Source organism: Hypoxylon trugodes, assembly GCF_022578975.1.
Source record: "Hypoxylon trugodes strain CBS 135444 unplaced genomic scaffold F4822scaffold_6, whole genome shotgun sequence".
Classification (NCBI taxonomy): domain Eukaryota; kingdom Fungi; phylum Ascomycota; class Sordariomycetes; order Xylariales; family Hypoxylaceae; genus Hypoxylon; species Hypoxylon trugodes.
Window position 1 is genome coordinate 777,759 of NW_026250021.1, and position 13,212 is coordinate 790,970.

General features: G+C 46.7%; 6 protein-coding genes across 6 annotated transcripts; 4 read left to right on the forward strand and 2 right to left on the reverse strand.

Annotated features, from left to right (window-relative positions):
• Window positions 1–542: 542 nt before the first annotated feature.
• On the forward strand, window positions 543–1,615 carry F4822DRAFT_430099 (histidine-specific methyltransferase; the record flags this gene model as incomplete). The annotated part of the gene is made up of 3 exons (XM_051461220.1): window positions 543–712; window positions 769–1,478; window positions 1,536–1,615. 3 exons carry the CDS (start codon window positions 543–545, stop codon window positions 1,613–1,615), a joined length of 960 nt encoding a protein of 319 aa, XP_051313119.1.
• A 1,225-nt stretch (window positions 1,616–2,840) lies between these two features.
• On the forward strand, window positions 2,841–4,104 carry F4822DRAFT_430100 (histidine-specific methyltransferase; the record flags this gene model as incomplete). The annotated part of the gene is made up of 3 exons (XM_051461221.1): window positions 2,841–3,130; window positions 3,199–3,929; window positions 3,995–4,104. The coding sequence occupies 3 exons, from the start codon at window positions 2,841–2,843 to the stop codon at window positions 4,102–4,104; spliced, it is 1,131 nt and encodes a 376-aa protein (XP_051313120.1).
• A 1,072-nt stretch (window positions 4,105–5,176) lies between these two features.
• On the forward strand, window positions 5,177–7,561 carry F4822DRAFT_406188 (MFS transporter). Its single transcript, XM_051458369.1, has 2 exons — window positions 5,177–5,717; window positions 5,784–7,561. Exons 1-2 carry the CDS (start codon window positions 5,430–5,432, stop codon window positions 7,299–7,301), a joined length of 1,806 nt encoding a protein of 601 aa, XP_051313121.1. The 5' UTR covers window positions 5,177–5,429; the 3' UTR covers window positions 7,302–7,561.
• A 620-nt stretch (window positions 7,562–8,181) lies between these two features.
• On the reverse strand, window positions 8,182–9,416 carry F4822DRAFT_430102 (uncharacterized protein; the record flags this gene model as incomplete). Its single annotated transcript, XM_051461222.1, has 5 exons — window positions 8,182–8,317; window positions 8,372–8,607; window positions 8,662–8,882; window positions 8,938–9,004; window positions 9,081–9,416. 5 exons carry the CDS (start codon window positions 9,414–9,416, stop codon window positions 8,182–8,184), a joined length of 996 nt encoding a protein of 331 aa, XP_051313122.1.
• Window positions 9,417–10,230: 814 nt separating this feature from the next.
• On the forward strand, window positions 10,231–11,117 carry F4822DRAFT_430103 (ThrRS/AlaRS common domain-containing protein; the record flags this gene model as incomplete). The annotated part of the gene is made up of 2 exons (XM_051461223.1): window positions 10,231–10,242; window positions 10,305–11,117. The coding sequence occupies 2 exons, from the start codon at window positions 10,231–10,233 to the stop codon at window positions 11,115–11,117; spliced, it is 825 nt and encodes a 274-aa protein (XP_051313123.1).
• A 610-nt stretch (window positions 11,118–11,727) lies between these two features.
• Window positions 11,728–12,919, reverse strand: F4822DRAFT_406189 (glycoside hydrolase family 61 protein). Its single transcript, XM_051458370.1, has 3 exons — window positions 12,561–12,919; window positions 12,244–12,502; window positions 11,728–12,186 (listed from the first exon to the last, which is right to left on the reverse strand). Exons 1-3 carry the CDS (start codon window positions 12,862–12,864, stop codon window positions 12,015–12,017), a joined length of 735 nt encoding a protein of 244 aa, XP_051313124.1. The 5' UTR covers window positions 12,865–12,919; the 3' UTR covers window positions 11,728–12,014.
• Window positions 12,920–13,212: the final 293 nt, after the last annotated feature.

Genomic DNA, 13,212 nt, shown 5'->3' on the forward strand with positions numbered 1-13,212 from the left:
ATTGCACAGTATTCAAAAAGCGCCCAGTGGTAACAAGAGATTATTTCCGGAAATTGATTATATTCTTTCAAATGAAAAGTACCTAGGTAAGTAGCGCCTTTATTGACCACCGGGATAATTACAAAGTAACTAACCATAACAACCCTACTAAATCGGACGTATCTTCACTCCCTAGGGTGTATACTCATTATTGAATTCCTGCTAGAGGAATAATCATGGCTTACTCATAGCTATGTATAGATGATTACGCATAGCGGAGATCGGAAAGGGGGGCAGCTCTTGCTGGCAAGTCGCTGCGATGTTTTGAACCGCATATGTACAACTTGCTAGGCCAGGATCAAATTCAAATCACATACATCCTACCCGATGAAGTTCTCACAAGACAGATTTGTTCATTAACTTCAATTCCTTTAATGATGTCTCAAACCGTGTTGCTCGATACAACACCCTCCCAAGCTGTCCAACTCCACAGCATACGTCAAGGGGGGTTGTTAGACTTGAAAGAATGTATCATTTCAGGCCTACAAGAAAGTCCCAAAACCATGCCTTCGCTACTACTTTGGGATGATCAAGGCCTAAGAAATTTTGATACTTGGACTAAATCCCCATCGTATTATCCAAAACGCTGCGAGTGGGAGATTTTGACCAACTATCGACATGATATTGCTCGCCAGTTCCCAGCAACATCTGTATTAATCGAGCTGGGTTGTGGGTAAGTTAGTCTAAGTTTACAGGCTCAACTTGATTTGCGTACTAATTTGACCGTAGAAACCTCATGAAGACTGCATGGCTTCTAGCCGCGATGGAGAAGGAGCGTCGACATGTGTACTATTATGCACTTGATGTTTCGGATGATGCCCTGTACAAGAACTTAAATAGTCTGAAGAAGCAGTTCATTGACTCGCAATTCATCAGTATTGCAGGATTAAGTGGCACGTACGATGACTGCGTTGAATGGCTTGCCAGCTCTGCAAGTCTACCAGCGTCAACTATAACATTCCTATGGTTGGGAAACAGCGTCGCCAACATGCCCCAACAGGACGTGAGCATTCTTCTAGGCCAGTTCCATCAGGCTTGCCGTAAGATGTCAGCAGACTGCAACTTTCTAATTTCTGCGGACTCTTGCGCAGATGAAAACCGTATCCTCAAGGCATACGATCCTACCAGTGGTTCATCGCGTGTGTTTCTATTCCATGGTCTACACCACGCGAATCGACTATTAGGACAGGCTGTGTTCAAGGAAGAGGAGTGGAACGCTATCCCTGAATGGGATAAGGTGTTGAACGAACTTCGATATAGCTATGTACCAAAGAAAGATGTCCACTTGGATGTTGGCAAACTACAAGTTACGTTGAAGAGAGGCGAACCAATTCACTATTTCATGTCAGGCAAATGGAACGAGTCACAAGTTGGCTCTATTGCTGAAGGGGCGGGGCTCGAAGTAGGCAAAACCTGGAGGGACACCCAGAAGGAGTATTGTAAGTGTCTAATCTCAATTGCAGGCGTCATATTGCTATACTAATATTTGCACGTAGGCTTCTATCTCTTACAGAGCACAACGTCTGCTTCGAGTGTTGTCGGACATAAGGAAATCGCAGAACGGAGCTTGATTTGACCCAGACAGAACAGTAGATCTCAGTGTCGTTAGTTTAGAGCGAGAAAAAATATAGACTTGTTACGTAAATCTCTTTAAAATGAATATGCTTGCTTTCTTCTCTCCCTCTTTCCCTCTAATCACACACCCTCTCGAAGTATCAATGGACGAAGTCCCCCTTAATGGAATATTCTATACGTTAGGGACTACAAAGCATCACCACTATCATCTATAAAATCTATAATAAGATTAGTTCCCAGGGGAGTTAAGGCCGGTTAGAATCCGATATTGGCTTAGTGAATTCTACGGCAGAGGATTGATGATCGACACTAAGGGGCCCTAAGATCGTCGCTTAAGGCTGAGCTGAGATGGGGAAAAGCGGCAGTTAGGTTAGTTAACACACGCGATGGGCAATCGGCGAGGCTAGAGGATTACGTACATCTAATATTGTGAGGTATATCAAGAATTAGAGGAGCTCTCGCTAAAGCAGCATCAGAGCGTCAGGATTGCGCCAGATCACACAAGGATGAAGCGAAGAGGGGATTGATGTGACAAGTCAATAGTTCCTAAGAAGGGAGTTCCCATATCCGGGGATGAAACTATAGTATACACCTGTATAGTGTCACTACAACGTTAAATCTCACACCGAAGACGCCACTATAGGCCAAGGCTGAGTAAGTAGGACTATTATAGTTCAAGTCCACAAAGTTCTTACGACATCACAATTTTGCCCATGGGGCGAGAACCGAAACTAGGGGATGATGATCCGGTAAGGGAAGAAGCTGACGTGATAATATCTTTGTCATGACTTCCACTCAACGTTGGGCCTCGCCATGTACAATAAGCAGATATTTTGCGCTGACATCTTCACGAGACCAGATAATTGACTAGGTAAACTAGTCGCGGATCCCAGTGCCGGTTGCTTACAACGAGCCCCATCCGCCTGCCGGAGCGGAAATGATAGCCGAGTCAGGGGAAACGGTATACTTGCTTCCAAGTAATGTCATCAATACTTGATGAGGAAATGAATGAATGACACAGTACGAGGTCCCAAGTCGGCAAGACTTTGTATACCTCTTAATGGAATATTGTTATACTATTCAATATCAATATAATCCAATTGTAACCTGAGCCTGGGCTTAAGTACCATTACTGTATTTTTAAGGCGTATTCATTTACATAAAATCAGGTTGAATCGTAGGCAACGCCCTTGTCTAGATACAACTAGACACACATCACCGTAGCCATGTCTCCCACAGTGCTAGACTTAGAGGACCAACCTCAGATCTTTGATATCCGACAAAATTATGACGGCCTTGATCTGAAAGGGGAGATCGTGAGAGGGCTTGGATCCCAACTCCCTACGTTGCCTTCTCTTTTGCTCTGGGACGATCAGGGGCAAGATCTCTTCGATAGATTCTCACAAACACCAACATATTATCCATTTCATGGTGAGATCGAAGTATTGAGCCGATATGGATCGGATATTGGAGCAAGTGTGCCCGCTGAAGGGGCGTTGCTTGAATTAGGCTGTGGGTGAGTCGTGCAGCCCCCCTTCCCTGCTGCCCCTTTCAGTGCCAAGCCGTGCGTGCTAACTTGCAAAGCGCCGTCCGCAAAACCAAATCAATCCTGTCCGGGTTTCGCCAACAGCAGAAACCAGTGAATTACTTCGCCTTGGATGTGTCACATCAAGGCCTCACAACTAGTTTAGTTGAGTTGAGAAAGTTGTTCAAGGATTCACCGTTCATAACCATTACTGGACTCCTTGGCACATACGACGACTGCGTGGCTTGGCTGACCGGCCTGAAGACCATGCGTGCCTTGGGATCGATGACTATACTGTGGTTAGGTAATAGCATCGCCAACTTAGATAGCCATGATCAAGCGAGCGCTTTTTTGGCACGCTTTGGCACAGCCTGTCAGCATGCGCGGCTAGCGTGCCGCTTTCTGGTGTCGACCGACATATGCCAGCGTGATGAGAAGGTGCTTGAAGCATACAACGTCGGTCGGCCAGAGTATCGCGATTTCTTGCTCAACGCGCTAGATGCCGCCAACCTAGAGCTAGGCTACGAGGCCTTTTCCGCGGATGACTGGACTCCGGCAAGTTGGCTGGATGAACGTGAACGCAACCTGCATTTCTACTTGACAGCCAAATATGACGTGCTGGTGCCACTGACGTCGGTGGCTGAAGGTACAGATGCGGTGACCATTCATAAGGGGCAACGAGTGAGAGTGGTGACAAGCGGGAAATGGAGTGAGGAGGTAATGGGGCAAATCTGCGGAAAGGCTGGGTTTCACATCCAACAGCGATGGAAAGATGACAGCGGGGATTATTGTAAGTGTAACTTACTGGCTGACGCGGTGACTCGTTGCTGGGAGGCTAACAGAAATCTAACCTAGGCATTTTCCTATTGAAGAATGTCACGGCAAATATTAGTGATCGTCGTGTCGTTCAGCCCACAGCAGGTGTTGGTGAGAAAATATTGGAATTAAAGAAAAGGAAGATCTAGCGGCTAAGAGAAATCGGCTCCTACGTAAAGGCCTTTCCAAATCGGGTAACTTACGATGCGTGCATATACGATCCCTGCTCTGATCTCAGTAGCCAGGTCTAATTGACCAATCAGAACACTAAGCTAGCAATAGAATTACCTGATCGCCATGATGATAAAGAACGCTATAAAAATAACGATAGAATTTCAAACGGCATTAAGATGGGAATTAGGTCCTTCATATAAAAAAAAAAGAGCACTTCCTTAACAACTACCGATATGACCGCATATATCTTTACGTAAAAAGAATGGATAAAACAACCTCTACTTAAGTAAAAGTCCTTCCGGAATACATTGACCCGCGTATACTAGTAATTGCTGAAGTACCAATGTACTCGGTGGTGTTCGTGATCAGTACATGGAGTTTTCTATACAAGATTAAGATTACTCTCATACACAAAGTTGATACCTATGACCACGATAAGAGAGAAGGACATCATGTTATAGCTAAAGCGTTATGAAATTGTAAATGATGACATTCAACGGAATAAGCGGTGATAACCTTTAACTGCCAGAAGTCTTTACACGTGTTTAGCGATGTCTATAAATGGCCAATTAAAAAGCTGGGTTACTCAACCTAAAACATGCATTTCACTATAACCCTATTTCCCATTTTCTAAAGAGACTTGTCATTCTATTACCTAACTTAATTGTATAATGCGTCGACTCGGCATTGACGCCTCGTGCCTGCCTGCTTTTAGATATTAACGGCAATACAAGGGTGTTACAAACCCGGGAGGCGCCGTGCCGTAGTGGGGCAGTCCCCTATCCGTGGTACCTGCAGTTCTCCAGAGTAGCTCCCGGCTATTGCTATTACTCACCACGGCCGTAGTAAGTCTCCCTAACCGTTCTGCATTTTGCGGCGCATTTCGCATGCAGTTGCCCTATACCCCTGTCGCTCTCGTTTAAGTTTAAATAAGCTGATTTGCTTACCATCTGGATACTTAGGTACCTAGGTACCTATAGGGTATCAACCATTTTCTTACTAAGGAGTATGGGTTCTCCACGTGAAAAATGATGGCAATGATTTGCAATTTTCTTCAATTTTTCCTCCTTACACTGTTCCTCTTCGTCACCAACCTTGCCATCCATCTTGCGCCTCACATCAATAAGGCTCGTGTTCAGACCTCGAACACCGGCGTGACTCATTCACGCTATAGCTTTATTGATGAAAAGCGCTACAAGGTGCGGTGCTGGGATAAGTTTCTATCTATAATTTCTAGAGACTTTTGCGTTTCCTACTTGTTTTTGGATAGATAGTTTAACTTGTCTTTCCACTGTACACGATGCGTCCCCCTGACGATACGACCGCTTCTACTGCCGCTGAGGTTTCGTTGTCGAACACTGTTCAGCACTCAGTGGCACTCGAGAAGGTTAGCAGTCAAGAAGCCGCTACGGAATCAAATCACCAAGAAGCTGGGGGGGCATCAAACGCGCAGCATACCCGAGATCCAGAAAAGAATGAGCCCACCGTCGATGCCGCCACCGCGGACTTGGAGCAGGAGTATCCTACCCCGTGGAAGTTGGTTCTCTTGACCATCGCTCTCTGCATGGCGATGCTGATTGTGTCTCTGGTTAGTTGCTATCACTCAATGCGATAATCGATAGCACTTGAAGTCTCTAACCTTCTCCCTTCTTAGGATGGAACCATTCTCGCTACCGCCATCCCCCATATTACCAACGAGTTCAACTCACTTGACGATGTGGCCTGGTACGGTAGCTCGTACCTCTTTGCCGTGTGCGCCTTACAGTTGATGTACGGAAAATTCTACATTATGTATCCCGTGAAATGGGTCTTCCTAGCAGGCGTCGTGATTTTCGAAATTGGTTCCCTCATTGCCGCCGTTTCTCCCTCTTCGGCTGTCCTCATCGCTGGACGAACGATTTCCGGCGCAGGAGCGGCTGGTATTTTCGCCGGGGCCATCATTATCCTCGCCACTTCCGTTCCTCTGCGACAGCGTCCATTGTATACTGGTATACTCTCAAGTTCCCATGCAATAGCGAGTGTCACCGGTCCGATCTTGGGTGGCGCTTTTACCGATCACGTAACATGGAGGTGGTGCTTCTACATCAATCTTCCTCTCGGCGGCGTCGCTATCTTTTTCCTAATTCTCTTCCTGCCTGCCAAGCCTCCGACACAACCTGGCTTGCCATGGAAAGAACAAATCAAACAATTCGATCTTCCTGGAACATTCTTCCTTATTCCTTCAGTTATATCTCTACTACTTGCCTTACAATGGGGCGGCGCGAAATATGCCTGGAGTGATGGTCGCATCATTGCTCTATTCGTTGTTTTTGGCGTTCTGGCGATCATTTTCTGGATTATTGAGCTTTGGCAGAAGGACCGCGCTACCGTCCCTTTGCGCATCCTCAAGAACAAGAATATCATAGGTGGCCTGTGGTATGGCGTATGCATGGGTGCTGCGCTCTTCGTCTTCTCATACTATCTACCTATTTGGTTCCAGGCAATTAAGGGCGTGTCTGCTACCCAATCTGGTATTGACAACCTGCCTAGCATCCTTGGATTGGTTATTTTCTCCATCATTGGTGGTGGTCTTGCGACTGCGCTTGGCCAATTCACCCCCTTGCTTATCGCTTCGTCGATTATCAGCGCTGTTGGCTCTGGCCTTCTCAGCACTTTGAAGGTCAATTCTAACATCGGACATTGGTTCGGTTACCAAGTGTTGCTTGCAGCCGGTGCTGGCTTGGGCGCCCAAAACGTCATGCTCGTCGCTCAAGTCGCCGTTCCATTGGCCGATATGGCCATGGCTACCTCGATCTTGACTTTCACCCAGACGCTTTCATCTTCCATCTTTCTCGCTGTGGCTCAGAATATTTTCCAGAACCAGTTAATCAAAAACCTGGCTGCGAAGGCTCCTGGTATTGATTCCGGCTCTGTCGTCAACGCCGGTGCCACCGCTCTTAGCGGCGATGTCCCCGCTGATCAGCGACCTGCTGTTTTGGAAGCGTATAACGAAGCGCTTATTCAAACCTTCTACGTCGCTGTTGCCACCAGCGCCCTGTCTATTTTCGGACCGATTTTCATGGATTGGATTTCTCTGAAGCAACCAGAAAAGAAAGATACCGAGAAAGTTCTTGAGGGTTCATCTGTGGATGGCAATTCCGCCGAGCCAGAGAACAAGGAAGAAGGCTCATAACATTGGTGAACGGGCATGCTCCTCATAGAGTTATGCTCCGTTGATTTCGGTTCGCGAATTTACCTATATATGTCATCTATTCACTTTCAATTTCTTTTTTAATTTTTACTATACTTACAAAAGTTTCAGAATAGCATATTTTTCTTTACTATAAAAATAATGTCACTAGATGTACATAGGCAAAATGGTTCCAATTTTTACAGGGGCCAATCTACAACTACAACGGCACAATTTGTTGCCATAGACTGGGAATTGGGAAGGAATTCGGCTGCATTATCAATATATATTCATTGAAAGCCGATAGTTTGGAAGGCGTCCGTAAACGGGTATGCCACGAAGTCATAAATTTCGTGAATGATCAATTCGCTACCTAGCCCGTAGTTGATTGAAAGAGCTGGTTGAATTCTAGCGTGCAATACCCAGAGGTATAGGGCATCATGCGCTACCATTCCAGGTAGTCATTCGCTAAACCCTCCAGTGTACAGTAATTATAGGGCCATGTGCTATAATATAGCGTCGCATGTCATGCGATTCTATTAGCGCATTGGTCGCTATGGATTCAGTGGGCTTTAGTGAGTGGCCCCTCCAGGCTATTATCGCGAAGTTTGCCCTACACTCACAGCAGTGATAGCGGTCCTCTAGGGCTAATTCTTTTCGCATCAACCACTATAATTGCGGGGGCGTATAGCGGAAGCCCACCTAAACCATGGCGAGCTTCTACCTGCAAACCCCCATAATTATAGTGGGTTATACATGTACATGCACTTTATATGATTCGTCTGACTACACGAGAATGGTACTATACGGGATGACTGACACACAATAATAATTCGCATTTATTTCAGAAAGCTCCTAATTTACACAGGTGTGTAACCTGCTTCTACGACCAAAGCACTAGACACGGAGGCTTCCCGTTCGATGCGGGAAGAAGGCCCACAAATGAACTCATTGTGTACCGGATGGTATCCTCAGGCGTATCGTGTCTCATGTCGCAAGGTTTGACTTCATGAAAATTCCTAGGAATAATAGATTAGCCTTGCGTAGAGAGAAGAGCATATATATGTACGTACCGAGAGTTGAAAAATGTCAAGTCGCCTTCAATAGCAGCAAGGGCTTTGGGAATCCGACCCTGTACGGTTAGGGGTTGGAATGCGTAGCTGGGGAACTTCTTGCGGAATTCAGCGTTATCGGCTGCGCCATTCCACTGGCGATCGTAGATTATAGTGTCCCCGCCGTGGACTTGTCTCAGAAGCACATTCCATGATAGTTGGCCGACAACACCTCCAATTTCCCAATCAGGACCATCCTAATCACTCATGTTAGTGGCTTCAAGACCAACAGCAGAGAAGAGATGACTTACAAATGGGCCATAGTCAGAATGAATTTGGATGTAGTTACTAACCACCCGCAGCATGCCAGCGAAGTATGGTCTACCATCTTCAAGCGCTACACGCGTTTCTAGGCCAGTGGCCTTTTGGAGAGCGGCAGCAACACGACCTACAACATCCACATTGGCTTCTTCCCTGAAGCGTTTCTGTAAGGAGCTGGCTCGCTCAACACCACTAAGGTATGTTTCCTTGTCTGAAAAAGATTCGTGAGTATGAGGTTAATTGATAAAACATAGAATCATCCTCACCATGGTCGAATTGTGACAACCCCACAGAACCAAGAGGGGGGAACACAACTTTCTGATTGTAGGTGCTCTATTGATTCAGTTAGTTTACTATTGGCACAGTTGCCATTGTCTTTTCACAGATGTGTGAAAACGCTTGATCTTACAATTCCGTGGTCCTGAATAATCCCTACAAGCTTGCTGCACTCTTCTTTTGACAACAAGCTTCGATGGCGTATGGATGGGATGGAATTTTGAAGAAGACTGTATACTGAGTTGTGAGTTAATGGCCGGTCCTCCAGCGTCGTCCAGTTCGAATTCACTAATAAGCCCTGGGCATTATTATGCCCTAGCGCAGTAAATTCCGGGGTATCGTTAGGCGTGCTCGCAACCGCCTGTGCGGATGAGTACAGGCGGGCGAAGGCCCTGGGCGGTTGTGTAGTAGTGACCCTAGCCAGGGAACGGCTGAGGCGGGGCAGCGGACTTAATCTTCTCAGGGACATGTTAAATGCGACGAATAACTAACTAGACTAGAGGCCTTGACCCATTGGATGACACATCTTTCTCTGAACATTTACAACAAAACTTGATATCTAAATACTCGTCAAGAGAACTCGATCTTGATTGACCGTTTACAATGACGACTGTGGATCTTACGATCTCCACATGCCGCTTATTCAGGCTTCAAAGCCGAGTCGGTTACCTATGTGAGAAGATTGCGTAATAATCTATATGTAGCGATCTGGGTGTTGTTCCCGACGTGAATAGAACGTTGTAATAATTAGATACATTAGGTAAGTAACTATTTTTATTTATCTCGAAGATGAATCAGTATTAGAAAATACACTGTGCCTCTTCTATGCAATACTTGGGTATTATTCCTTTACTACCTTGACAGGTGCTCCCAAGATGTTATTATAAACTTTTTATACCTCATTCTACCCCGTAACCCCGCTACAAGGGGGTCGCATTTAGTGACCTCCCAGCGTCTCTCTGCCCTACACCGACAGATCTTAGCCGATCCGATACTGATCCGCGGCTCCCTAGCTACCTACCTAGCGTAGCGTCAGTCATCACCATAAGCATCAGCAATATGCGGCTTATATGCAGGCTGGGTTGCCTCGCTAATTAGCACCCATTTTACGGGGAAGCATCCAGGATAGAAATGTGGCTTGATGCAAATGTGAATATTGAAGGCATTTCCTTCCATTTCCTTCATTTTCGCCTTCTCATCGACGTTTCTCCTCGGCGGGTATCGTGATATCGCGTCTTCGGTACTGGCAGAAGCCGAGAAAGTCCTACACCATCAGAAGCTCAATGGCTGACATCGTAAGATCGCGATTTTCATTACGTCTTCCTGAATCTAGAACTGACAAAGACTCCCTATTCAGGAATCTCTAAGCCCAACCAAGGCTGTCTATCAGTCTCAAGGGGATCTACGGTCATTGCATACGAAGATTATAGGCGTCACCCAAGTCAGTGCCCTGACTGAGGTCAGCCGAAGCCTATTCAAGCAGGCACTACCGGATGACCCTGTTGTCGTAACAGAAGAGACCATCTTCCACGTCCAAGGGGGTGGGCAGCCAAGCGACACGGGTCGCATGGTCGTTCAATCAGGCGGAAGTAACCATCCCTCTTTTCTAGTGCAGTCCGTGCGGCGTTCTGGCAATGGCACCATCTTCCATCAAGGTCAATTAGAGCCTACCGATCAGAACACCTCTCTACAAGCTGGACAGCTAGTCGAGCAGCTCATTGACGGTGAAAAGCGGGACCTGCACTCTCGCATCCACTCAGCCGGCCATCTTCTCGGGTTAGCTGTTCGTCAACTCTCATCTGAGATCCCAAACGTCAATGAGACGAAGGCACAACACTATCCCGATGCAGCTTTCGTCGAGTTCCAAGGCAAAATTGATCCGAAGCATCGCGATGCAATTCAGAAGGTGCTTGATGATCTCGTGCAGCAGGACCTACCTATCAATGTAACTTGGTTAGATCCTCAAGGCCTTAAGGAGAGGGGTATTTTTCTACCGGATGCTTTTCATGATCCAACACCTGGTGGGACGAGAGTTGTGGAGATAGGTGAATTAGGCGGGTATCCATGTGGTGGAACACATGTACATAGCACAGCGAAACTTGGGAGGGTGGTCGTGGGGAAGATATCTACTAAGAAGGGGAACACGAAGATAGCGTATACCGTTGGGTAGAAGGCAGATAATGTGGAATGTTTTTGGCGTTATTATTTACGAAATTGGAGGATGTAGTATAAGTCCCTGTAGTCCTCGGGAGTCCTCACTATGGTATATCAGAACTCCGGGGCCTGTAAGAGCGCTATAGCTTCCTAGTACTGCCACCGCCAACTGGCCACTTATAAGCACCTACTATAGTGAATACAGGACCAACGATAGTTGATTTGCAGTACCTATGGTGGGTAGCGAATTGCCCAGCCAAATAACAACCGTGTCAATTGAGCCAAAAACAAGACTCAAACAACAGTTCCCGGACTATAGGTACCTAGGGAATCACCAAGAGAATCCCATAGCTCGCGCGCCTCTTGGAATACGAATTCGATTTATTTTCTTTCTGATACCTAGGTAGCCATATCATCTAATCATCACGTAGGTTCGACCCTAAAACCTTGAACTTTATAGGGCCTGCGCGGTCGGAGCCAATCAGGTTCTTAGATTATCGTCTGCTGTTGCCGAATACGGTAATAAGCCAGGGTACACAGTCCCCTTCTTCTGGGGCTGTTTAGCGTGCTTAAATCAAGTCGACAACAACTATTACGAGTGATGCACATCGCAGTAAAATTACATAGTTTAGGTATTTCCTTGGTCCTATCTTTGAAAGTATCATGTATAATGATGTATTTTAGCGTTTCACCTACAGCATTTAAACCCCGGCTCCTGGGGCTAAAGTACCAAAAACGTTTCTAATACCCCTAAAACCCTAAGTCCACAGCACAATCCAGACCCTACGATTTCCTAGGACAGGGCATTGAATATATTGCTAGGCTCACTAACTAGGTACGTACGTACATTGAGCCTGTTTAAACCACTATGTTTTTAGGTAGCATGTTATCCAACCCAACCACTGGTATGCCTCTAGCAAGTGAGGACCGACGGGCCGGGAATCGTGTATGGTTTGCCACCCATGTACGGATTACCGCTGTTATCGTAGATGGAAACCAGAATACCGGGGTCGCTTGCCTTGTACGCTCCGGGGAAACTAACGAAGTTGGACCCGGCGTTCGTCCCAGAACCGGTGATCCGGATTCTAGATGGTGTCAGAAAACAGGAGTGCACGATAGGATATAGGGAGATTTTTCCTTACTGCGCGCATTCCATATAAAATTGAGCTTGTCCTTGATTCTGTGCACCGTGAAGAGCAATTAACTCAACACGCATAAGATAGTCGCCAGGCGCAACACACTTTGGCATGGTAAAGTAGTGCCAGCCTTTGTTGGCGATCATCTTGTCAACAGCCCATTGTCCGTTGCTTAGACCGTCCTCGGCGACCTTGAACCACTTAAGGCCGGTCGGCTGTGCTGTCGCGGCATTGTCTACCTTGGCGAGGTACACCATGATTGGGCCTAACTTCATTAGCAGTGATTTCTGCTCAAATATTCGGTAAGAAGCCCTTGTACATACCTTTATGGCTCTTAGCAATTGGGTTGTCGGCATCGTTCGCCGACTGCGCGCCTCCAATGACATGGCCCCACCATGCGCCTACCTTCGACCCAGCCGGGACTGAGATAACACTGCTGTCGAGATGTTTTAAGTCCTTGTTACATGCGAAAGCGGCATCGTTAACGTTCTGGATGGGGTAGTCGCTATCGGGAGCGCGAACACCTTTGAGCTGCCCTTGGTCGACGCCATCGACCGACATTTTCTGGAAGATGGTGTGGCTTGAGGCCAGGCTGGCCAGGGCTAGGATGATTGATTGCACCTTCATCTTGTTTGACTACACGCTTTGGAGGAGTGGGAAAGGTTCGCTGATGTGTAGTGATGCATTGCTGTCCACATGAGTTAGGGATCATGGATTCACTTATAGGCGGTTCGTCTCAAGACGAATTTGGGGGGGCGGCGCCTAGAGATCCGCGACAATATAGGGAAATTAATCAACCACTCAGGAAACAACACAACCCACTTGGATACGGGGTAACATATTGCCGTAGTTTTCTCCGCCCTCTGCTATTTTATTCATGATACGTCGATGACAATTGTTCCTCCGAAATGGCTTTTGTAGTGTGTATAGAGGTGAAGATAGTTCATCCTATGTAGGCGACCGTGGCTAGTCTTT